General features: G+C 33.7%; 2 protein-coding genes across 7 annotated transcripts; one reads left to right on the top strand and one right to left on the bottom strand.

Annotated features, from left to right (window-relative positions):
- Positions 1 to 1581: 1581 nt before the first annotated feature.
- Positions 1582 to 22968, top strand: LOC109192556 (pullulanase 1, chloroplastic). 6 transcript variants are annotated; one of them, XM_019343244.1, is made up of 29 exons: positions 1598 to 1986; positions 2197 to 2332; positions 2412 to 2464; positions 2609 to 2717; positions 2804 to 2940; positions 3027 to 3226; positions 3319 to 3468; positions 3802 to 3862; positions 4031 to 4151; positions 4503 to 4593; positions 4708 to 4801; positions 4957 to 5052; positions 5163 to 5303; positions 6134 to 6184; positions 6711 to 6781; positions 6979 to 7071; positions 7497 to 7587; positions 7671 to 7742; positions 7927 to 7983; positions 8536 to 8604; positions 8766 to 8822; positions 8903 to 8977; positions 9138 to 9226; positions 9350 to 9427; positions 9533 to 9671; positions 9822 to 9931; positions 10025 to 10124; positions 10266 to 10404; positions 22958 to 22968. In XM_019343244.1, the coding sequence occupies exons 1-28, from the start codon at positions 1753 to 1755 to the stop codon at positions 10371 to 10373; spliced, it is 2883 nt and encodes a 960-aa protein (XP_019198789.1). In that variant the 5' UTR covers positions 1598 to 1752; the 3' UTR covers positions 10374 to 10404; positions 22958 to 22968. The 6 variants fall into 6 exon arrangements, with proteins under 6 accessions (XP_019198793.1, XP_019198791.1, XP_019198789.1 ...); XM_019343245.1 differs by lacking the exon at positions 22958 to 22968 and adding an exon at positions 12762 to 12777 and having other exon boundaries at positions 10266 to 10383; XM_019343243.1 differs by lacking the exon at positions 22958 to 22968 and having other exon boundaries at positions 10266 to 10551.
- LOC109192558 (ras-related protein RABC2a-like) lies at positions 10510 to 12266 on the bottom strand. Its single transcript, XM_019343252.1, has 6 exons — positions 11760 to 12266; positions 11584 to 11652; positions 11438 to 11503; positions 11222 to 11343; positions 11018 to 11146; positions 10510 to 10733 (listed from the first exon to the last, which is right to left on the bottom strand). The coding sequence occupies exons 1-6, from the start codon at positions 11911 to 11913 to the stop codon at positions 10617 to 10619; spliced, it is 657 nt and encodes a 218-aa protein (XP_019198797.1). The 5' UTR covers positions 11914 to 12266; the 3' UTR covers positions 10510 to 10616.
- Positions 22969 to 26062: the final 3094 nt, after the last annotated feature.

Raw genomic sequence — 26062 nt, forward strand, 5'->3', positions numbered from 1 at the left:
AAAGGTCAGGCTTGGGTTCATTTTGAAGCCTATTAAACTAAACAGGCTAGACATATTTATACCAGGCTTGACTTCAAGCCTAGCCTATTTACAGACATATACATAATTTATTTGTAATATTAAGTTAGTATATATATTCTATTTTATATCTAATATAATTTTTATATTTACAATATAATTCCAAGTATATATAATTATCAAACCCTAACCCTCCACCTCCAAAATCGCATTCTAAATTCTGATTCAACTATAAACATTGTTGTTAATCCTATTATAAGTGTTCTTATTGTTTAATTGTTCTTACTGATTGTTAACTATAAGTTAACAAGCATGTTGAGGTTGTGACTTGTTTTATTTTATTTTATATATGTTTTAATACTATTATGTTTGCACTGTGGCGATATACTTATGTAGTTATATATTACTTTTGTATTAGCTAGGTATATTTCTTAAATTATTTAGAAATACTTATTAAAGTTTTAAAAAAGACTTAATATGTAGTTTTTCTAGAGTTCGAACCTGAAACCTCTCACTTAAAAAGCCACAACTATACCGCTCGACCACAAAACCTTTAACATTATATACTATATATATAATTATGTTATATGATTGAGTTAATTCTACTAGAGGTCATTTGTCTTTGGTGGTAATTTCAAATTTAGTCTCAAACTATCGTTTTTGTCATTTAACATCCCATACTATTATTTTTTGGACACTTTTAGTTATTCTCATGACTTTTCCTATTTTTAGTAAGGACATTTTTGTCTCTTCATATTTTTCTGATTTCAACCGGTTTAATTGATTTATGACTTTACTAACAACCGGTTTAAAAATATTGTTACTAAAAATCATAGGTTCCCTAAAGTCCTAAACCAATTAAACCGGTTGAGACCGAAAAAAAAAAAGAAGAATATGAAAAGACAAAAATGACCTTACTAAAAATATAAAAATGACTAAAAGTGTCCAAAAAAATAATAGTCTGGGATGTTAAATGACAAAAACGATAGTTGAGACTAAATTTGGAATTGTCACTAAAGACAAAGGACCTCTGGTGGAATTAACTCTATATGATTTATTATTAGTAATATTTAATACTCCATCTTTATATCTTATCTGTCATACTTATTATTAATTGATCAAATCAACTATTTTTCTTCCTTGTTTATTTCTATTAGCATTTTCTTAAAAATTTTAAATTTGATTTTTTTTTTTGTTTTTTTTTTTAAAGTACTACTGACCTTATTATTATTTTTTTTGTGTGTTAATAATACTTTTACTATAGTTTCTAAATATATAAAGTTTACATACTAATTATAAACTTAATATTATGAAAATTTAAATTATAAAAAACTTCTACTCGTTAACTGAACCCTAGACATAAAATATGACAAAAGAAGTACAGTCTAAACAACATATATAATTACAGTTGATGTTAATCCACTTATCCACCTATATCACCTAAGAACCAATTAAGTTGCTCATGTGAGCAAAATAAGTAACTTATCAACCATAACTTCTTGCTCAGAATTAATTGCAAGGTAGTTTATCCGACATTCGTGGCCAAAATACAAATTTGTCTATAATTCGGGGGTGGTAAGTGGAATTTTAGAAGCCCACAGCCTTCAAATTCCAGAAAACGGAAATTCTGAAATCTGTAACCACCGTCCACCGCCACGTAAAAAGGCTCTGAAAAGAGTGAGCTGAGGAGGAGCGAGTTGGACTCAGTAACTGTTTTAATAACTGTTTATTCAAATGTCAGTTTCTTTTCCATCCACTCTCTGTTATGCTATTTCCGCTCCCGCCGGCGCCGATTTCACCCGCCTCCGTGTCCCAACTCGGTTATCGAAGCAGCATCCGATTTCCTTGACTCGGCGTCGACTCGGTGCCGACGCCATTCTCAAATTCAGGAAGCCTCGTAGGCTGCTTTCTCTGTGCTGCTCGACGATGCCTCTCGAGGGAGTCGCTACGACTTCCTTGCCTTCCGAGGTAGGTAAAGGAATATGTCAGCATGTTATTTGTTTTTTATTTTAGCAATCAAATTTCGTATTGTATTCTTCTGATCTATTTTATTTATCGTGAACGTTGCGATTAACGACAATGTAAATATGTAATCCCATTGTTTAAGGTTTTAACATTTTAAAAGTTATGGTATCTCACGAGCAAATGCACTCTAATGATGAAATTTGTCAGTTGCAGAGTATCTTGTTGTACTCCAGAGCGTTTTGGGTCAGCAGATCAATAATTGCTTGGAATGTGGACGTTGAGGATGGTGCATGCTATTTGTATGCTAGCAGAGATGCTAAATTATCAGTCACTGATGATGAAATCCGAGGTGTACAGTCTGTTGATACTGCCTCCTCTATCTTATGAAACGTGTTGTAGCTCAAGTTTGATGTTTCTGTACATAACAGGATATGATGTTAAAATTAAGCTTGAAGGAGGAGAAGACAGGCTTCCGCAATATGTGAGATGTCATCCATTGTAGAGGCGTATATGGTGGAAACATTTCTTTATTATTCATTGTGGATGAGTTTTGTGATTAGTGCCTGGTTATCTCATCTTTTAGATTTCTCCCATGCTGTTCACTAATGTCTTTTCCTGATTCTAGGTAACTAAAAAATTTCCTCATATTCAAAATTATAAAGCATTCAAAGTCCCTCAAGGTATGGATTGTGAAAGTCTACTGAAACGCCAATTGGCTGTTGCTATCTTCACCAGTAAGCACTAAAAACCATTTATTTCCACTTATTTTATTTGCATCTTTGTCTACTTCCTTGATTTGTGACAAATTGTACTGATGTAGCTGATGGAAAATGCAAGAGTGCTACTGGGTTGCAGCTACCTGGTATCCTTGATGAATTGTTCTCTTACAGTGGGCCACTTGGTGCTGTTTTTTCAAATGAAACTATCTCTCTTTACCTCTGGGCACCTACTGCAACAGTATATGCTATTTCTTTACTGTACTTTTATCACCGTCTATTACTTTTTGGCCCTGCTTTACCCCTGATACGTGTGAGCCAAAGCAGGTTGTGCGCGCTTTCATTTATACGGACCCATTGGGTGGTGAAGCCTTTGAAATAGTTGAGCTCAAGGAGATAGATGGTGTTTGGACTGTTACAGTCCCAAGGCATTGGGAGGGTTATTACTATACATATGAAGTGTCTGTCTATCATCCGACCACCTTGCAGATTGAGAAATTCTTAACCTGTGATCCATACTCAAGAGGGTATATCTGTCTCTTTGTCTGCTGACTGTATTAACTATATACATTATAGCACTATTGATCAAATTTTTTATACTGTGTCTTTGTCTGCACAGTCTTTCTGCCAATGGCAAGCGAACGTTGTTTGTTGATCTTGATTGTGATAATTTAAAGCCTGAAGGATGGGATAGTCTGGGGAATGAGAAACCAAATCTGCTTTCCATGTCTGATATCAGTATATATGAGCTGCACATAAGAGATTTCAGGTCAATATCATTTAATTAAGAAACTCTTTTCTGGAAGTCATTTAAAAAGTGTAAGGACAAGTTGAACCTTTTCTGAAGGAGTTCTTCTTATGGAGAGGTTTTTCTATAATTGCTTAAAACTACTATACTAGGTAATGATAATGTGTTAGAAACTAATCATAAGTGTGATGTATCCTACTTGCCATACAATTTTTATCCTTTGCTCCTTCAACGTGTATACATATGAGCCTTCTTAGAAAATACGGAGTAGCTTTTTAAGTAGCTTATGCTTATCTTGCTAAGCCACAAAATTTATCTCAAAATATAATTACTTTCCTCTTCTTTTATATGCAGTGCCAATGATCATACTGTACATCCTGATTTTCGTGGGGGTTATCTTGCCTTCACTTTGCAGGTATTTCTTTTTTCATGCAAACTCTTGCCAAATATGCAAACTATTACTGTATTGTAGATTATATTTTTTGGGGGCCAATTTCCCAACTTTTGTACTACAAATGTGCTAGATTATTCCATTCTTCTGATCATCAAACATTATTGTTAATAACTTGCAACTATATTGAAGGACTCAGCTGGTGTCCTTCATCTTAAGAGATTGTCCAGTGCTGGTCTCACTCATATCCATCTGCTTCCAACCTTTCATTTTGCTGATGTTGATGATGAAAAGCATAAATGGAAGCACGCAGGTAAAGAGCCATTTTTATTTTGTTTATGGACTTGAATGTCGGTCTCTTTGAAGTAAGGTTCTTTGTCTGCATGCATACATGCAAGTTTTACAAATTAAAAAGAACTCAGATGGTGCATTAGTGTCATAGAAACACTAGGCCTAGACTCTCATCATAGTCAAAGGATTATTGGTATCCCACTGGCTACAATCACAGCAAAGCACTTAAATAGCTTCCTATTCTAATATATCTTTTGTTATGTCCAACTTGGTTATTGAAATTCCCTTTCTCATTGTGGTGCAGTGCTTTTGGTAGTTTCATGAAATTTTCTGTTTCTTGATTTCTTTGGGCATGAAACCCTCCCTTTATCAGATACGGAGAAGCTGAAATCTTTTCCACCAGATTCAGATGAGCAACAAGCTATTATCACAGCCATCCAAAATGAAGATGGGTATAATTGGGGGTAAGTTATTGATATCCAATCTTGCTTATGATTATTCTGTACATAGCTTTTAATCATTCATTTGCTGACTTTTGTTGTGGAAATTTTTTTTTTAATGTCCGTTGTCTAAAAAAGATATAATCCTGTTCTATGGGGTGTACCAAAGGGAAGCTATGCTAGTAACCCAAATGGTCCAAGCCGCATCATCGAGTTCCGCAAGATGGTGCAGGTAAATCTTGTTTTTCCTATTTGCTTAAGGACCAAAAATTGCATGCCCCAAGTGTCCAAAGTCTGGATAAAGAAGATATGCTCATATGCAACAGAATTTTTATTTTTATAAACCTTTTTGCTGTTTAAGCATTTTTTTTTTTTTTTAATTTGCAGGCACTTAACCACATTGGCCTCCGGGTTGTACTTGATGTTGTTTACAATCATTTACATGCAAGTGGCTGTCATGATCAGAACTCTGTTCTGGACAAGGTGCTGACTTAGTTTGTAGGTTCCACCTTTTTGTGCATCCTCTGCTTTTGAATTTTAGTAAATTATGTGGTCTAGTTCTTTTGCTTTAAATTGCTCAATGTCACCTGCAGATTGTTCCAGGTTACTATCTGAGAAGGAATACTGATGGCTGTATTGAGAACAGCACCTGCGTAAACAATACAGCCAGTGAGCATTTCATGGTTGAACGCTTAATTGTTGATGATCTTATGTGCTGGGCTGTTCATTATAAGGTGATACTTTTTTCCCACCATAGATGAAACTTGAAACTGTTGTATCTGTTGTAAAATAAACTGAGAATGAACATAGTCTGATGAATGATTTAAGTTTACGCCTATGTGAAATTGTTCTAGATTTCTATATTACCTTTTAAGATAATAATTGTGTTCTACTGAAGATTTTTAGATATAATAAAAGGGAGGAAGCGAAAAACCACATGCCACATATGACATACCAACAGAGTACCATTTGACCAATGCTGTCTCCCCCCCTACAGGGGCACAAGCCTCACTGCATACCCTATTTGGTTTTGAATATGAGATTGTACAGGACTCAACTTAAGAATACAAATTTGCTTGTAATTGATGCAACTTAATTTAGCAGAACAGAGCACTCTTAGTAGTTAGTACTTAGTACCCGTTGAATAACAGATATGTCCGGCAAATGAAACTATGAAGTTTATTTTGGATTTCTAGATTCCACGATGCTTCAATCTTAAGGAGGGGAACAACAAAACTGATAATGTCTGCTTACAAATGTGAAAGGTTGTAAGCTGTAGAGAACAGTGCATATCACGATAATGCCTAGGGGTATACATCTCTATGCAGTATAGATATATCCATGAAGGACTAATATGGAATTTTCTAAATAATTGCATCAATTTAGCATTTCATACTAGTGTCTATCAAACCAGTTTGTATGTGTCATCTCATGATTTCACTACAAACTTAAGATCTCATCTCTCTCTTGGGAACCTATTATAAGGATTCTTTGTCAATGAATGTCATTGCAGCTTGTGGTGAACTTCAAATATTAATTCTTTCTTAACCATGCTTTTTGGCAGGTTGATGGATTTCGATTTGACCTTATGGGTCATATAATGAAAAAGACCATGGTATGATTTGCCTTTTAATTTTCAAGTGTTCAATAATAACATATTACTCTAGTTCCAATTTAAATTTATAAAATAAAAATTTAAAGTGGATTAATGTTCTTTCTTTGAATTTGAGTAGAAATTGAAATTTGTTGCATAAGCACAACATTTGTTTATGTCAATGTCGTAGAAACTGAAAATGTACTATGCAAAAGTCCTTAATGGAGCGCTAGTATGACAGTGAAAATTGGTCTAGGCATTATGGACATGAAACCATCACGGACACTGATCAAGACAGAAAATAATCTTTGAAAATTCGACTGAAAGTGACAAATATTTTAAGAATTTTTCCTTATTCTCACTGTTTCCCTTTATTTATTATTATTATTATTTTTTATGTTGCCAAGCCTTAAGGAAGTTTAATTTTATAACTGGATGTATGTTTTCTACTTCACGTAAAATCACTGTAATAATATATTACCTTTAACCAAAACCTTGCAAAGAGTAACCCTAATGATGTGAAACAAGTTATTCGTGTCGGTTGCAGGTGAAAGCAAAGTCACTGCTCCAAAGCTTATCTAAGGAGGAGAGTGGAGTAGATGGTTCAAAAATTTTCATGTAAAGATGATTGCGTTTAATAGTTTACTACTGTTTGACTTTTTACTAATGGTTAGGAGGATGATTTCTAGTTTAATTATTTCCCTATGCCTTACATCTCTACCAATATTTGGCTCTCTACAAGAAGACAATTCTCATATCCTCTTTTCTTTATTTTTTGTATCTAGCTTGCTTACTGGTTGAAATTGATCTTTCAGATATGGGGAAGGGTGGGATTTTGGTGAAGTGGCAAACAATGGGCGTGGGGTTAATGCATCACAGTTTAACCTTTATGGAACAGGAATTGGAAGGTGCTACTTCTTATTTTATATATATATAAAACTTGTCAGTTCTGTTTGGTTCTCTTTTTTTTCCAGGGAGAGAGAGAAAAAAAAAAAAAGTTACGCCATACTAAGCTTTCAGTGACGAACACTGTACACAATTTAGTTACTCCCATTTGGTTGTCTTAGTCTTTGTGACTAAGTGGTTCCTATGATGTCACTTATACCATGTCATACTCTGTATTTTTCCCTACTTATGATGCATGTTAATCCATGTAAGCCTTAAGTTTAAAAAGAATAATGAATTGTTTATGATGTGAACGGGGGTTCAGGAGCATTCCTTACTTCATACGTTACATGTTGTGTTCACTTTTAGATATTGAATTTTTTGCAAAGAACTTTTTTCCAAGTATATGATGGAGCATCTGGTCTTGACACTTATCAAATGTTACCAGCTTCAATGATCGAATTCGGGATGCATTACTTGGTGGATCCCCATTTGGTCACCCTCTGCAACAAGGTTTTGCTACTGGTTTGTTTCTGGAGGTAATATAGTTTTAAAGTCTTCAAAGATGATGTTTATAAAAACTTATGGACTTGAACCAGATTTTTCTTGCAATCACTTTCAGCCTAATGATCATGATCATGGTGGTAAAACTGCTTCTGAGCATACCCTTACTGTACTAAAGGATCACATTCAGGTTTCTAACCTCACTCTCATTCCAAATGTTTCCGATATCTTTATATGATGTTTGAGCCTTAATCCATTACTGATGTGTTGGCACTTGGCGTGCATAAGATCCCAAATTACTAATCTCTGAATTCTAAATTTTAATTGTTTTCTCTAGTTTTCCACACTTCATCTGAAGAGCTAGTTTATTTCAGGTGGGAATGGCTGGGAACTTAAAGGATTTTGTACTAGTAAACCATGATGGAGAAGAGGTATTCATTCATGGAATAATTGAATTTGTCAATCTGTTGTTCCCTGTTTAATACTTCGTAGAAAATTTTGATGCAGAAAGATTTTGCGTTAATCCCTTGTGGAATGCAAGTATTCTACTTAAAAACCATTAACAAAAAAGTTTCTTCCTCGACTTTGTTACACAAGAAATCATTTCAATAGAGTAACAAGCCATTAATTGGTTTTGATAAACAAACATTCATTTCAATAAAGACCAGCTATTGGAAAGTTCTCTCTTCTTCTTCTTCTTCTTTTCACCTTAAAGGACAGGACTTTGCCCAATCCTTTTGGCTTACGAAGGGCTTTTTTCTTCAAGTTAAAATGTTTGCTTAACTTACTTCGATATGGGATTCAATTGTGTCCCATTTTCGTGAAGATCTAAAAGGTGATCGTGCTTGTTTTACATTTTACTCACATGAGAGCATCAGTTAGGTGATTCTCATGACACAGATTTCTGCGGTGAATTGTGTTGACAGTATTCGTGTAATGGAGCTGACAGTGCTATTTGATTAAGTTTTATCCATTTTGCGTAGGTTAAAGGATCTGAAATTCTAAGTCACGATGGCAAGTCTATTGCATATACTTCTTGCCCTATCGAAACTGTAAGTAATTTGCTTGCATTTTTTTGGTTCAGAAAGAATATTGATCTCTTTCCTCTCAACTCTATATAATCTGTGTTTACCACAAATGATTAATAGTCCTGATTACTTCTGTTATATCTTCAGAACTTATTATCCATCTTGGCAACTTTGGTTCCTTGCAGATTAACTATGTGTCTGCTCATGACAATGAAACTCTTTTTGACATCGTTAGTTTGAAGGTATCTATAAAAGACATGTCTTGGTTATCCTAGGAGTTTGTCTCAACCTTACACTTATTTTATTGCCATTGCTTGAATAGACTTCAATGGATATTTCTGTAGAGGAGAGATGCAGGATGAACCATTTGGCAACCAGTGTGATAGCCCTTTCCCAGGTCAGAAGTGTAGCACTTAAATACATGTACCCTCTAAATGCACTGAATTATCTCCAGAATAGTTCAATAAACCAGAAAACTCTATGTTGTGGGAACTGGTAACTTATCTTTTTACAGTTGGCTCTGTGTCTAAGTGCTAATTCTCTTGTTGCTTTCACAGGGAATACCTTTTTTCCACTCTGGTGATGAGATTCTGCGATCAAAATCACTTGACCGTGATTCATATAACTCTGGTGATTGGTTCAACAGGTTATAATTAATTTGTTGTATCAAGTGGTTCTCATGGTTGTGGTAATTAGTATTTACAATAAATTCTTGTTTTTTTACTCATCTTTTCTAATACTCAAGAAAATGCTCCTCATTAAATTTCAGGCTGGACTTCAGCTACAATTCTAACAACTGGGGTGTTGGTCTACCCCCAAAAGAGAAAAATGAGAGGAGCTGGCCACTGTTAGTTTGTTTGGTTGAATTCGACACATAAAGTTCTTGATGATTTCTGTCTTGTACTTGTATATATGTTCCTAACTTTGACAAGATTTTTGTCTTCTAATTCAGAATAAAACCTAGATTGGCTGATCCCACTTTCAAGCCTCAGAAGAGTCACATCATTGCTGCTGTTGAAAACTTTTGTAATCTTTTACAAATCAGGTACTCCTCACCGCTTTTTCGTCTGGGCACGGCAAATGCTATTCAGGTAAGAAGTGTGGATTTAATTCTTACAACGTTTAATCTTATTTTTAAAGCAAGATTTTAGAGATGAAATCTTAGTTCTGAGACACAATTTCATTTCTTTTTATTATTTTGATAAGCAAATCTGACTCCTAAATTAACATCTGATTCTCAGGAAAGGGTACGATTTCACAATGTTGGTCCATCATTGGTTCCAGGTGTCATAGTAATGAGCCTTGAAGATGGCTATGAGGGATTTCCAGGGCTTACTCAACTGGATCCAAAGTTCGTAATCTCCTGTTTCTTTCCTACTTTGCTAAATTATATTGGATGGTAGAATAATATTATTGGATGGTATTTTGTGATTGGTCACAACAGATATTCATATATAGTCGTCGTAATCAATCCAAGCCCAACCGAAGTCTCATTTACCAGCCCTGCACTATGTGCAAAATCTCTTCAGCTGCATCCAGTACAGGTATGCTGTATTATAGTACTGAATAGGTTATATGCATATACAAAGGGTCATTATAGTAAGGAAATTTTAGCAGAATACTCTCTTTTCTGCATTACTTTCAATAGTGCTACAAACCCAAACATACAATCTTGTGTTCTCCAGATGAACTCGAACGATGCTACTGGCAAGAATTCAACATACGACGCTTCTGGTTGCTTCAAAGTACCGGCCAGGACAACAGCTGTCTTTGTTGAACCTCGAAAGAGTTGAGTGCATCATTGTGCAACACAACACTTAAAGAGTTTAAACCGATATGGTTAGATTTATGATGATTGTATAAATTTTAGTCAAAATTTTACATACAAATAATCCTTGATGTGATAAAGACACAAGGGTGAAAGTGTAGCAAACAACATAAGCTTAATAATGAAATGTACACAAAATTTTAAATACAATTGTTTCCTTTTCCTCTTCACAATCAATTGCATTAATTCAAAAAATATCAATCAAGATTCAAGAACAACAGCTGCTCTTATTATATTGCTGTGCCTGGCAGTCTTGTTTCTCTTTCGAAATATGGTTCTTCACAACTGCAGATCCTTTCTCCAACAGACTTGGTACCTCCAATATCTGTAAGTAAGCTATATAAGATTGCAGACATTTCTGAAAACAAAGTTGTGTGCTACACATTACACACACCATTTTTGTTGGTGTATAGATATGATATCTCACCACTATTAAGACTAATATGAATTCAATTCAGATCATACCCGCAGAATTTTACTCTTTAAGACTAATATAAATTTGATTCAGGTTATACCCGCAGAATTTGACTCATTAAGGAGGACAACTTGCAGGTATTTCATGTTTATTCAAAAATCATGGGACCAGAAAAAGGGTCTTCATGAATCTACCTTGAGACTAAGCTCTTGAAAACACTGCTGCACATTTAAGCTAGTTTTAGCACTGCATTCATAAAAGATACACTTGTGCTCCCGCGCAAATGCCATTCCTTCCGATGTAGCTACAACCCTTTCATCATCCTGAGAATAAGATCACCAGTCAAAAGAAGACATACAACAAGAATAAACCACAGAATCTGAGCAGTACTCACTCACCCTGTCTACTTTGTTTGCAACCAGTATCTTGATACAATCCTGATTCGTGGAGTACCGTTCTATCTCCTTCGCCCATATTTTGGTTAAGTTGGCAAACGTCTCTGGCCTTGTCACATCATACACTACAACCAAAAGATGATTGCCATTTGGCTTCAAAAGAAGAAAACTCGGGGACTTTGACAAAAGAAGATTTGAGTTGCAGGTAGCAGAAGATACCGAGTATGATTCCATGAGCCCCTCTGTAATAAGAGCTTATTAATGTCCCAAATCTCTCCTGCCCAGCTGCATTTACAAGTAAATCTTCATGCTCCGTTTAACTTAATAGCGAAACTATACATTATATGATGTGTGAGGATTGATACCTGTATCCCAAATTGTGAACTTCACTCTTTTGTCACCAACATTTAGCAGCCTGATCTTGAAGTCCACACCTGATCGAGAGGAACATGATGTTCAGAAGAACATATGTGAAGTGGGAAGTATATTACATTACTCTGTACACTGTACTTATGAAGAGTGATGAAGAAGAGGAGCATACCGATGGTGGGAGGGAGATGGTGAGAGAAATAGGGATGAGAGATGAAGCTGAGAAGAAGGCTACTCTTGCCGACACCTGAATCTCCAATCAGCAGAATCTTGAATGAATATTCATATCTGCTGCTGCTGAATCCACTCTCTTTTCTTGTCCCCATGATCACTTCCTCCTTCTTCCTTAATTCCGCATAACTTTTATTCCCTCCGCCAGGCACCTCGGTTTCCTCGAAAGTAGAGAGAAAACAAGAGAAGATCCGAAGACCAAGTGCAACTATGCAAGGTTAACAGTGAAGAGTTTTTTAAAAGATTTTGGTGGGAATTTTTAGTTTCGAAAAACCGTAGGGTGTCTTGTCGTTGGGACGGTCGTGCCGCTTCGTCATCGTAAACGCAGGCGGAAGCTGCCACCCCGCGGCCCGCGGGGTGCATTTGTTCCCTTTCCTCCTCCGCCTTTTCTTGGATCGGCTATTTTTGGCAGGCGGCGATTTCAAATTTGATGACAAATTTTTTAATTTTTTGGACTTTATTTTGAAATTTTAATAATATTTAGAAAAAAGTTAAATAAGTCATTAAACTTTTACTCATGCAATTAGACCAGCAAACAAAACAAAAAAAAATGTGTAATTGAATTATCTATCTCTATAAATTTGTGCAAATAACATTTATAGCAGGTAGAACTACTTAAAATTTTTTTTTCTTTAATCTAATGAGGACGGAGGAGGCAGCCTCCTTCTCTGTGCAAGGCGTCTACAAACGAAGGAGAGAGTAGCCTCCTCTGTTCCCATCCAGATTGTCAATGACGGAGGAGGTGCAACCATGCCTCTTCCTTTGTCAACTTTGATGGACGAGGAGGCAGTTGACGCTGTCAAAACGGGTCGATCAAAGCCCGTCAAAGTTTGTCGGTCCGCTATGGGCAGACAAAAAAAGTTCGCTCTTTGGCGGGCTAGGTTTTGCTGGCCTACGGGTTAGGCGGGCACCTGCCACCAAACTTTTTTTTTTTCCCTTATTCTAAAGTTGTTAGTTTGTTATTTTGTTAAGTTTTACCATTTGTACACTATACAAATAAAGTGTTACTTTGCCGGACAAAAAAAAATCCACTCTTTGACGTGTCTCTATTTTTGAAACTCACACCTTACCTAAACAGGGGCGAGGTTGACCGCCCCGACTGACAAAGTCAATTTTGACGGCTCTAGGAGCTTCCACCTACTCCATAAAAATCTAAGGAGGCCTCCTCCTCCCTTGATTATTATTTGTAAAGAGAAATATGGGATACGGAAGAGGTCCTCCTCCATTCATAGATATAGTAGAGCCAGCCTTGCCTCCTCCTTTGATGAAAGAGGAGGTGGTTGTTTCTTGTAACTTAGCGGAGGAGGGTAGCAACCTCACCTTTTTTTAAAAAAATTATTTTTTATGTTATTAATATATTAAATTTATCAAGAAATTAAAAACACAATTATTTTATTTTCTAGGTAAAATGTCATAAGAAAATGTAACCGGAAACATGTAGTCTACCTATAAAGATTGTGAATTGCACACTTTTTATAACATTAAATGATTCAACTGTACCTTGTGCCCAGATGGCATGTAGTGACATTATCTCCTATGTGGGGATCATGAGATTGAATTTGAGTGGATGTGTTATTGACTCTCTGTGCTTCATTAAGTTAAGAAAATATGTTTAAACGCATACTACAATGTAATATAATCAAATATTTATAACCTTATTATCAAAGTATCTTTTTTTTATTAGGAATTTAAATACTCACTATCTGCCAAATATGATTATCGTGATGTTATTATGCTACGTGATTTTTCTAGCTTTTTCATTGCATGAGACATGCAATATTTTTAAGCGAAAATATAATATTCTTCGGATTAATGAGTATCACATTCTCACTAGCTAGTATTTTTAAAAAATAATAATAAATACTTAGTAAAAATATAGTACGGAGTAATAGTTAATGACATATAAAAAATCATAAAGTATATATATTTGAGATTCATTTTGCACAAGTTTTTATGACATTAGCATTTGATAAAAAAATTTAACCAATTAAGTTTTCCTCGACTATAGCTAAATTCACAAATTGGTCATCAACTTTCAATTTCACCCAATTAAGTCCTTAACTTTGTAATTTTGACACGATTTGGTCCTCAATCTAATTGACCGTTTGTTGACCGTGATCGACGATCTCCAGAAGAACCTTCAGCTCTCGTCGGGGCACGTGGAGGCCTCCAGGATGACGTTGCACCGGTTCAGAAACACGTCGTCTTCTTCGCTCTGGTACGAATTCAAAGGGAGGATGAAGAAGGTGTCCAGGTTTGGTAGATTGATTTCGACAGTGGATTCAAATGTAACAGTGCGGTCTGGAAATGCAACCGGAACCTTAAAAAACTGACGATGGACCATGAAATTACATATATATCCTCAAAAATCACAGTCAACAAACGATCAAATAGACAGAGGACCAAATTGTGTTAAAATTACAAAGTTAAGGACTTAAATGGGTGAAATTGAAAGTTGAAGACCAATTTATGAATTTAGCTATAGTCGAGGGACCATTTTAGGTATTTACTCTATATTTATCTACATTCATGTATTCTCACTGTAACAGCACGTTAGCCCAATGGATCTTGTTTGACCGTAAATAGACACTGTAACGTCAGATTAGCCCAACCCATTTGACCCGGCCCATTTGACAAACATGAGTACGATAATGTCGTCCCAAGGCCAGTTCTTACAGACGTTATGCCATGGAACCGTGTTCACCATTCATGGTGAACACGGTTCCAACGGTGTTAGTACACTGTTATCTTCTTCTTTTTCTTCTTTTTTTTTTTTTTTTAATTAATTGCGTGACTTTTCTTCTTTATTTTCACATTTTGCGGTTTCACTTTAATTTGAGGTGAACAAAGATTTCGGACATTCATAAATTATGAATTCATGCCTGCACATTCACTTTGGAACCATGCCTACACATTCCCGTCCGAAATCACGGACATTCATAAATTATGAATCCATGCCTGCACATTCACTTTGGAACCATGCCTACACATTCACTTTGGAACCATGAGATTATGAATTTTCTGTTATAAGATTATGAATTTTCTGTTATGAGATTATGAATTTTCAGTTATGAGATTATGAATTTTCTGTTATGCGATTATGAATTTTCTGTTATGAGATTATGAATTTTCATTACATTCATAATTTTGGACATTCATAAATTATGAATTCATGCATGCGCATTCACTTTGGAACCATGCCTACATATTCCCGTCCGAAATCACGGACATTCATAAATTATGAATCCATGCCTGCACATTCACTTTGGAACCATGCCTACACATTCACTTTGGAACCATGAGATTATGAATTTTATGTTATGAGATTATGAATTTTCAGTTGTGAGATTATGAATTTTCTGTTATGCGATTATGAATTTTCTGTTATGAGATTATGAATTTTCATAAAATTTCTCATAACAGAAAATTCATAATTTGATCAAACGCGCGCCGTTAACTCCACATCCGCGAATTTTTTTTTTTTTTTTTTTGCCTAAAAACGACGTCGTTTTGCCTTGTGTTCATCATTCTCGGTGAACACGATTCCATGGCATAATTTGCGCAGTTCTTAACGGCAAGAGGTATGTGCGTCGGGAAGATATTTTGTGGAAGTGGCGGAGGCGATTTGCATTCGTGAAGTCCTTAGTTGGTTAAAGGGGACTGGCATAGGGGATGTTGATGTTTGAACTGATTCTCAAGTTGTTTATTTTACTTTATGTTTCTTTTAATTCTGCTTTTGGATTTATTATTGATGATGTAAAAGAAGTTGCATTCGCTATAAGTAGTGTAGATTTCTGCTTTGCTAAACGATCCGCGAATCGTGCTGCCCACACTGTTACTTAGAAAGCCGTTTATGTGTCAGGTTGCGGGGAGTGGCTAGATGACCCCCCTCATTATATTTAATAATGCATTAAGTTGTTGCTTTTAAAAAAAATCTTTTAAAATTAGTAAGTTAGTAACATGTATTAGAGCCATCAAATCGGTCTTAACGTGCCCGTCCAACAAAAAAAGTGGGACGATCTTTAAGTTTTAAACTATCCAGATTATTTTAGTGTAACTTATTATTATTTCTATATTAGTTTTTATTTAAATTTATGAAATAGTACGCTTTCCTCTCCCTTTACCTTCTTCTTGAAGAAAGACCACCATTAATGACTTTCAAGAGTTGAGTGTGTAGATGTAACCACACAACTGTATACTGAAATTCCCATTAGGTTTGGCACCAAATAGGTGGTCATATGTTCGAATCCCGGTGATAGGGACATAGATTTTTTGGACAGAAAATATTTGAGAAAGTATATGATAAATATTATTTTATATATAAAGAATCATTAGTATTTAAAAAAATTAATAAATTAAATTTAAATCTAATATACAAGCTAAGTGTATTAAGTAAGTCAAACACCATATAATGAACATGTGAGAATATAAAACTTCGGTTTACATTCAACGTAAACAAGCATTAAATAAGCTTTACAGTTAAAATTTAAACCACATGACTAAGCCAATAAAATAAATATAACAGAACTAGACTAACTCTTAACAGAACAATTAATATTGTAACATGTAAGACAATGTGATAACACAAAAACACTAAGCTTAAGTTTGATAACGATAATTATGATATTCTATATCTTGCAATTGAGTGGGAACACAACATTGAATTGACAATGACGACATAAAATATTAAACCCTTGAGATATGGACACCACCAAAATATCAAATACGGAGTATATATTTCTTGTCCGAAAAGTTTTTCTAGAATATAATTATCGTATTTAAATGTCATGAATTTAACTTTTCTCAATATTTTTTGGTCGAGCTTGTCATACATAGTCAGAAACATAGAGCGATGTTTACCTAATACACACTCTCAATAAGTAATTGCAAATTTCATTCGCCACCTTATGAATATATATACTCAATACATGATCGAGATTGTGTGCATTTATGTAATTCTCGCGTTCTTATCTAAGGGTTAATTCCCATTTAATTATTTTTATATATATACTCCATATAAACAATACTTGTCACTCCGGACCCATCATGTATAGTAGTCATGTATATATTATATGTTTCAGTGTTTCACTTTTCTCAAATATTATTAATGTAGTAGTGGATTATATTATAAAATACTTAGCTTGACTTGAGGGGCATGGCAATGAGTCAAAGCTAAGGGGGAGTATAGATCAAAGGATGTGATATTGTGATTTAATTATTGGACCCACCCAAATTTGAATTGCAGTTTTTTTTTTCTCTGAATTATAAAGTAATAATGCATTTGGTTCATGTATTATATAAGTATTATCACATTTAACCTTTAAATCATTGGTAAAATGACATTTTAAACACTTCTATAATTTTGTTAACGATTATGTTAAGATTTATTCTTCAACAATCTTTATTTTTTTATTTTTTTTTTGTGACAAGGAAAACTCAGAGTCATTATCCAAGAGTGTGTACTAGGTAAACCAGTCTAAATTGTTCATAGTTCACCGAATCAAACCAAGAAAGACAATATGTCGCACATACTAAGAGTCAAACTTGTAACATTGTAGTTATCAAGTCAACAACCTGACCAACTTGAATGGAAGTTGTCACTTAGCTTCCAAAAATCTTAGTTGACTTAGTGACTATAAACTAAAAAAACATTCATTAAACTAATATTGTTTTTAAAATAAAAATCATTGTAATGGAAATTATTGCTCTGTGTTTCTAGTCATTAAAGTGCAGAGTTTTGAGTGTTATTTAAGAAAGAAAAATTGGAGATAAAATTCTATTAGTACCTGATAATGTTAATAAGTACAACACCTATGCGCTATAAATACAAGGACGATATATACAAATATATATATATATATATATATATATATATATATATATATAGTGTCGTGGGACGTAATCATATTATTACTCTATAATTTAGGGACTGAAAGCGTAATATAATTTTTGATAAAATCAATTAAGCCCATATATAATATATAATGCATGCCAGTCCACTTCTATAGTGGGAAAGGAGACAGAGAATTAAAGTAGCATTGACAAAAAACAAAAAATAATATTGGCATCACTATCTTTTGTTTGCTTGAGGAAGAAGGCAAGACGTGGAAACAATAAAAAGTTGCTTCACCACCCCTTTAATGTTCACCAATTGCTATCCTCCACCTCAAATGTATGACTATTCCTCATTAAACCAAACTTTAACTACTCATTTATGCCACAAATTTCTATTAAACTTACCAAACAATACTCTACAATTTTTTTATAAGGTAAGATGTTGAAGAAGAGTGGCTCAAAGTTTAGTGACTCTTGTATGATTTTTATATTTGAAATGTCACAATTTTGATTCTTATTAACACTTTTCAGTCAAACTCATATATGTATCGTATTGTTGATCGATTCTTTTTGAGGTGTTCCTCCTTATAATATATATATGCATCACATTGTTAATTTTTTTTGTTTTTTTCTTTTTATCCTCTTCCCTCTTTAGGGATGGCAATTTATTCCGTCCCCGTTAGGGACCCCCGATCCCCGTTCCGAAGAAGACAGAAATGAGAAAAAATTTTGGGGAATGGGGATGGGGATGGGGGCAGGGAATGTTTGGGAATACCCCACCCCGTCCCATATATATATATATATATATATATATATATATATATATATTTGTAGACTTTGTATGCTAATATTTGAAACTAGGACTTAGATTTTAATTTTTTTTATTATTAAAAATTATAATTAATTTAATATTTTGTCTAGGAATTGACAGAAAATGGGAAATTCGGGAACAAAGCGGGGACGGGGGATGGAGACGAGGAGTATACTCTCCGCCCTTGTCCCGTCCCATTGTCATTCCTTTTTTTTATTACAAAGGAAGGGGGATACCCATATACTATCTACGCCTACACCAAGGCTCGAACCTAAGACATCCCACATAAGGGGCCAATCGGATACCAGTGGACCACAAGCCCATTGTCATTCCTATTCCTCTTTTTTTCTCTTTCCTTGTTATCCTAACAAAAATCATAACAAAATTTTTATTATTGAAGATGCTCTTAAATTACCCAAACAGTATTGTCACTGAATTTTATGCAAATGGAGGTTTGTGAATCTCCTGATTGCTGAAGGCAATTATTGGTCGGCAAGTTTTGTCTCTACGCCAAATTTACGTTTTTGTTTTTCAAGAATGGCACAGCCTGCTAAAATAATTAACAATAATAATATCCATAATTATAATTTCCCTATTCACAAATCATAATGCAATGCATCTGAACCCAAAAAAAAAAAAAAATATTAGTATTATGATGATCATCATCATCATTATTAAGTTGTCGTTTACCAAACAAGCTAAGCCCACAGAGTTGGGAATGAAATTGCTAATATTATTAATATTCGATTTTAATAATAGTGTTTATTTAAGATGTAATGCCCGAAATCTCATCTTATTTAAGAGAATATTGTATGTTTTTATTTTATTTTTTTGGAACATGAAATTCTCGAAAATAGTTTTTTTTTTTTATGAATTAGAATAATGCAAATTATAAGTTACAATAATGTATTTTATGTGTTAAAATAATGTAAATTATGTTTTAGAATAATGTACTTTGTGTTAGAATAATAAAATTTTTGGGGTAAAATAATATACCTTATGAATTAGAATAATGTACATTATGAGTTATAAAAATGTATATTACAATGATTCGCGTGAAAAGAATTATGCAAAATGACATTATTTTTAGACCGTGGTTCACACAGCTATGTGGATCACGATCCACGCAATAACTATTCTTAGCGTTGATATCCCATGTCTAGCGCAGCTATTATGGAACCGTTACTTCCCCGAAAATTTTCATGATTGATTGATTGTATATTTTTAAGATAATGTGAATTTTTGAAAAATTGGAATTATAAATGTGATGCGCATGAATTCTACAAGCCATTAACATTGATTTTCGAAAGTCAAATTTAGTGTTCGATTTTGCACTGTTTTTCTCTTCTACGGTTGAGAAAACTAATTTTGCATATCTTATGATCACATTCATGAAAATTATTAGTCAAATTTTAAGGTTAGAATTTTCTGTCTTATGTAAATGTCAACTGGCCTTTTTATTAAAATTTAAAAAAAAAATCACACATCAATTCATTTAGAAATCGAGTTACCGCCCGCACAGGTTTAACTAATTAACTAGCTAGTTTTTTTTTTTTTTTTTTTTTTTTCTTCTTCTTTTTTTTGAAGGGTCTAACTATAACTAGCTAGTTCATTAGGCAGTATTTGGAGAAGAATAAGTTGAGTTACAATGTTTGAATTTAAAATATTTCTGAAAGATAATCTAACTTTTTTACTTAAACTATAAATGATTGATACATTGCCTCGAAAGAGATAGGCCCTGTTTGGTAAAAAATTGGCCTATATGTCAATTTTGGCTTATTTGACCACTATTAATTGTTTGATTTAGTTAAAACATCAATATAAATGTTTGGTTAATTAGCTTTTTGCAACTCCAAAAGGCTAAAATTAAAAAAGCTACTCCTAGCAACTTTTTCAATTAGCTTTTTGAGAAAAGAAATTATACTAAACAACTATCAGCTAACAGTTAATTTACCAAACACTTTTCTACAATCAGCTAATGTTATCAACTATTTATACCCTCTAATTAACAATCAGCTAACAGCTATTTTACCAAACAGGGCCATAGTCAAACAGGCGTAGCATGACTCTCGTACCTAAAGATCACGAGTTTGATTTTTGTCAAAAACTTCTTGATTGATGAGCATGTCACACAGGGTCTTTGTAATGCAGTTTGCCCCTCCCGTGTAATTTTTGGGCTACTATTCAATTATGTATAAGTGTGATTTAATTTACTCAGTGAATTAAACATCCTCGGATAGTGACTGAGGGGTTATTTTGATTATATAAAAAAGATCGATGGAGACATTATTTAGACAATATAGGTGTAAGTGAGTTAAACTACTTGTAATCTACTTCAGTTTAATTCAATGAATATTTGAATTCAATTCGGATATCGTCAAGTTGAACTTGAATAAAAAATCAAGTTGTTTTATTTTTCATAATGTATAATATAAATATATATAGTATTAAATATTTTCAGAAAAGTGCATATATCATTTTCCATTATAATATGATGCTGAAAACTGAAAAGTGAGCGTCGAGGGACGAGTTTTTGCATGCGTAACACGTATATACTATTTAATTAATTTGTGTATGATTATAAAATAAAAGTTTTTATTTTATTTTATTTATAAAATGCAAAATAAGGATTTCTTAGGGGATGGGCAATCGATTGCTTTTCTTCTACTTCTATTATATTTCCCAATTACACTCACTCACACTTGCCGCTGCTCCACCTATTATTTGAATGTTTCTTTTATATCGTTTGAGTGTTAAAAAAAAAAAAAAAAAAAAAAAAAAAAAAAAAAAAAAAAGAGATATGATATTATTTTTATAAATATTTTGAATTTGAAAGTTTACAATAATTATAAATTAATTATGTTTTTTTTTTTTTTTACTAAAATGATATGTTTGGGCCTAATCATCAGTAGTGATTTAGTAAAGTTAATTTCTTTTCAATCACTATTTTACTTTAATAGTTAAATTTCGATATTCAGCACTCAAATCATTATTAAATAGTCTAAGTACATTTAAACAAGTTTCATACGATCAAGGAAAAATCGGTAACGAAGAAACATAGTAAGACCATATATACTTATTTACTTAACTTTTATCTCTTGAATTTTACAAATATAAAATGGATATTATAGATAAAGATAAAGTCAATGACAAAATAAGTCAAATTTTAAATTATAAAAGTTATTATTTTTCCCTCTTAATCTTACCTATTAATGTTTGTTTTTTGACGTGTCAATAAAATTTTTTATGTTCATTGATTATTTGTGAATTTGTCACCCCATTCCACATTAGAAAATCAATTTACTTATAAATCTAATATATAAAGAATTGTATTAACACGTAATAATATAAATACTAAGAGGCACAAAAAGAAAGAAAGAAAATAAAGTAGCATTATTCATTAAAATACCACTATAATCAAAATTAACTCTTTCTTACCATGTGGTAAAACTTGAAAAACTTAACAGTCATACTTTGGAATAAAGTAAAATTTGAATTCTTAAGGTTAAAGACAAGAATATCTTAATAGCTATTGTCCTAGTCCACGTTCCAAATCTAGAAGACGATTATGGTCATATTCTTTTGTTGGCCATGAGCCATGGTCATCTTGCCGGACAGTTACGATTGTCCGGGAAGAAGACAGTCACCGGCTGTTCGGCGCGTGTAACTGGTGGCTGTTTTTAATTAATTAATTAATTAATTAATAATAAATAATATTTTTAATAAATAAAAAATTGTTTTAAAAAATAAAATAAAAAGGACATGTGTCAACACCTTATAGATTTAACCTGATAAACAAATCAATTTGGACTTAATTGAACAATTTTAACAATTTAAGAAACTTGAATGAAGTTTTTTACTTAAGAGATCTAATTACACTATTCATTTAACTTATAGGGTCAATTTGACACTTTTCCTTCCTTAATTAACTATAGGTTTTGTTATTCAAAAATAAAAAATAAAAAAAATACTATAGGTTTTGTTTTTTACGGCTGAGCGTACATATATACTCACGTGAAATTTGGGCCCCACCAAATTCCATTTATATAACGTTGTAATTCTTGTTCGATTACGTCGAGGGTCAACTACTTAACTTTCCTCTTTTCTCCCCCTTTCTTCTTATTTTTTTTTTTTATATATTCTTTTTTTTTTCCGTGATACATTAGATTTTTCAACTTACGCTTATATATTGACGGTAAATATGTTATCAAAATATATTTGAAAAGAAATCATTAAGCAGAATAGTTGTTAGTGTACTGTCAAGAGTGTTGAGTACAAGAATTAAGGTGTCATCCCTACTGTTACAAAGACTTGGCTTTTATACTAGTGGTAACGGTTACAATATTAATGGGCACAACGGCCTCCAAATAAGTGCAACGGCTCTCCTCACTAAGTGTTGCGCCTCCGTAATAATTGTTGTGCGCTCCCCTTCATAACTGTGAAGGCCCTTCATAACTGCTTCTTCTTTATGGGTCGGTGCTCCCATAAGTGAGTTGAGCTTTGTTGGAAAAATAGCATTGTAAGCAAGGTTGAAAAAATCGCTAGGCGCCTGGGGACCACCTAGGGCGCCGATTAATCGGCGCCTAGAGCGCCTAGGCGGGCGCCTAGGTGGCTGACCGCCTAGCGCCTAGGCCCGATTAATCGGCGCCTAGGCCCGATTTTTGCAACACTGATTGTAAGTGGCTATTTTGTAGTACAAATATATGTGGGTTCACTTCCAATTTCGATCGGGTCAAAGTAGTGAGACGAAGAGATTGATATATTGTACACTCAAAACGGATAATGGGTAAATGAGAAATTGATTCTCAGAATAGACTCATTTAAATTGGAAAATAGAGGTAGAAAGGCTTAAAACAAGCACATGTCCCACATTGAAAAAAGAAGGGGATTTGCACCAAAATATATATATATATATATATATATATATATATATATATATATATATATATATATATATAAAAGAGCCTTTTAGAATAAGGTTGAATTGTATAGCATATAGACTCTTTTTCGCGCGCAAGGGGTGCACATTTGGATTGTGGGTATCACAAGACTGAAGCTAACCTAATTGATTGCATGCCTTTTTGTGCTTGTTAATTCGTTAAATGCACCGTTCCACCTCCTCTTTACTCCTGACCATTACTAATTGATTGCATGCCTTTGGTGCTTGTTAATTTCGTTTCGTGGAAATAATTTTTTTTGTATGATTATTTCGCTACAGGTTCTGCTTTAAGTGCAACGTTCCACTTCCTCTTTACTCCTGATCATTACTAATTGATTGCATGCCTTTGACTCCTTCATGTTAGACTAAGTGCATCATCGGGTTGGGTCCAACACCATGCCCAATTATCCTGTCACTAGAGTGCAACAGAGTCATCTTAGAGAGTAATAAAAGTGAAAAAACACATTAAATAATCTGTTGCTGCACATACATCCTCTCGCCTAATCGCTCTAGAACGGGTCTAGAGGTGACTAGTTGCTACCCAAGCGAGCCGTCCCCTTGAACACGTACTTTCCCCTCGGCCCCTTGCTTCACTTCCCTTGGAGCAAGGTTTAGTTTTAGGAGGACTGCCGGTTGTATGGGTCACACCTCGTCGTTGGATTTTCTCTCTTTATGGTGAGTCCACCTCAACTTCTTGTGCTAGCAGTGAGGGCATTCAATTCAACCATGCATCCCTGCCACTAATTGAGTTAGTGTCGTCGTTGCTTGTTGAATGGCTTGGGTAGTTGCCTGGAGGTCCACATGCGGGACTGGTGCCTCTGGACTTCACCGCGGTTGTTGTTTGAGATGGTCATGGAGGTCACGCGTGTTCGTTGGCCGGACATCTATACTATGCTAGTGTTGCCGTTGCGGTTCAAGTTGTGGGATCCATGGGAGCTGTTTGATCCTATCTTCTTCTTCTTTGTGTGATATGATACAAAATGTAAAGTTGTTTAGTTGCTTGAGAATTTGATCTTAGGTTCTCAACAAAAGCACCAATGATGGTAAATATGTTACTAAAATATCTTTATAAATAAATAATTAAGCAGATTTTCAAAAAATAATAATAATAATAATAATAATAATAATAATAATAATTAAGCAGAATAGTTGTCAGTGTATTGCCAAGAGGGTTGAATACAAGAATCAAAGTGTGTCCCCAACATAGTTTTGACTTTTATACTAGTGGTAATTAACAGTTACAATATTAATGGGCACAACGACTTCCCTCACTATTAAGTGTTGCGTCTTCTTAGTAATTGTTGTGCGCTCCACTTCATGACTGTCGTGGCCCTTCATAACTGTTTCTTCTTTATGGGTCGGTGCTCCTATAAGTGCATTGGACTTTGCGTTAAGTGCACCGTTCCACATTCCCTTTACTCTTGATCGTTACTAATTGATTGCATGCCTTTGACTCCTTCATGTTAGACCAAGTGCACCGAGTCATACCCACTTCTGCATACAAAAAGTCGATTTCACCATATCACTGGATACACGTCTGATCTTAAGTAGTTTCATGCCTTGTGGGCGATTCACTGTTTTCAGTTATGGTAAAAAGAATGGGAAAAAAAGGGTTTAAAAAAAAAGTGTGTGAAAGAGTGTAAAACAGGTAAGCAGCTTTTTCAGTGTTGGGTTGCTTGTTGGCTGTTGCTAGCTAGCTATCCCTATTACATTGTAGTATCTGTTCATATACTTTCTCAACCTACTGAAACACAAAGAACCAATAACGCCTCCACTAAGGCTCGAACTCATAACCTTCCAAATGAAAGCCCAATCCGGGTACCATTAGACCACATAGTCTTGATTATAATTTTTTATTTATTTAGTCAGTAATGTTTTTGAAGTCATTAAATGGTAAATAAAATTATAAAGGTGTAAAAGGGTAATTATTTCCAACAAAAATGCAATGAAGGTAATTTTATGAATAACAATGCAATTAACAACATTTTATTTGTTTTTTTTTTAAAAAAAACATTTTATTTTTACATATAACATGGTCAATAGTATTGAAAAAAAAAATTATTTTTGAAAAGCAATTAACAACATTGGTAAATAGTATTATTAAAAAAAACATTTTTTTTTGAAAAGCAATTAACAACATTTGAACTACAATGACAATGTAGTATCTTTCTCAACCTACTAAACCATAAAGAGTTAATATCATCCCATTAGGATTCAAAATCATGATCTCTCATTTGAGAGAGTCACTTAATACCACTAGATCACAAAGTTATTGGAGAACACTAATTCTGGAATAGTTGGTAAGAGAATAGTTAATATAAATGTAATATTGACTTAATAACACTTATCTTTGTGCCAAAAACTTGTGGGATACCGTCTCATGGATTCTTGTCCTTGAGACCGGTCGAGTCAAGATTAAATGTAATACTTATACTAGTAAATGTAATACTAAATCATGAATAAAATGTTTATTACTTATATGAAAAAAATATAATACTTTTGAAAGAAACTGTAATACTTTTACATTTTGATGTAAAAGTATTACTTTTTTCATCAAAAATATTACATTTTCCCTTATAAATAATTCATTACTTATAAAGGAAAATATAATACTTTTGATGAAAAAAGTAATACTTTTAAATCAGAATGTAAAGATTAA

This window comes from Ipomoea nil, unplaced genomic scaffold, assembly GCF_001879475.1.
Source record: "Ipomoea nil cultivar Tokyo-kokei standard unplaced genomic scaffold, Asagao_1.1 scaffold1770, whole genome shotgun sequence".
In the NCBI taxonomy this organism is placed as follows: Eukaryota; Viridiplantae; Streptophyta; class Magnoliopsida; order Solanales; family Convolvulaceae; genus Ipomoea; species Ipomoea nil.

Excerpts from the sequence above, each read along its gene's own strand:
- LOC109192556 (XM_019343244.1), top strand. The coding sequence starts at position 1,753 with ATGTCAGTTTCTTTTCCATCCACTCTCTGTTATGCTATTTCCGCTCCC. Across the intron at positions 3,469-3,801 it reads CTGCACATAAGAGATTTCAG|TGCCAATGATCATACTGTAC; the intron begins GTCAATATCATT and ends TTTTATATGCAG. Across the intron at positions 8,605-8,765 it reads CTTCTTGCCCTATCGAAACT|ATTAACTATGTGTCTGCTCA; the intron begins GTAAGTAATTTG and ends GGTTCCTTGCAG.
- LOC109192558 (XM_019343252.1), bottom strand. The coding sequence starts at position 11,913 with ATGGGGACAAGAAAAGAGAGTGGATTCAGCAGCAGCAGATATGAATAT. Across the intron at positions 11,653-11,759 it reads CCATCTCCCTCCCACCATCG|GTGTGGACTTCAAGATCAGG; the intron begins GTATGCTCCTCT and ends CCTCTCGATCAG. Across the intron at positions 11,147-11,221 it reads TTGCAAACAAAGTAGACAGG|GATGATGAAAGGGTTGTAGC; the intron begins GTGAGTGAGTAC and ends TCTTATTCTCAG.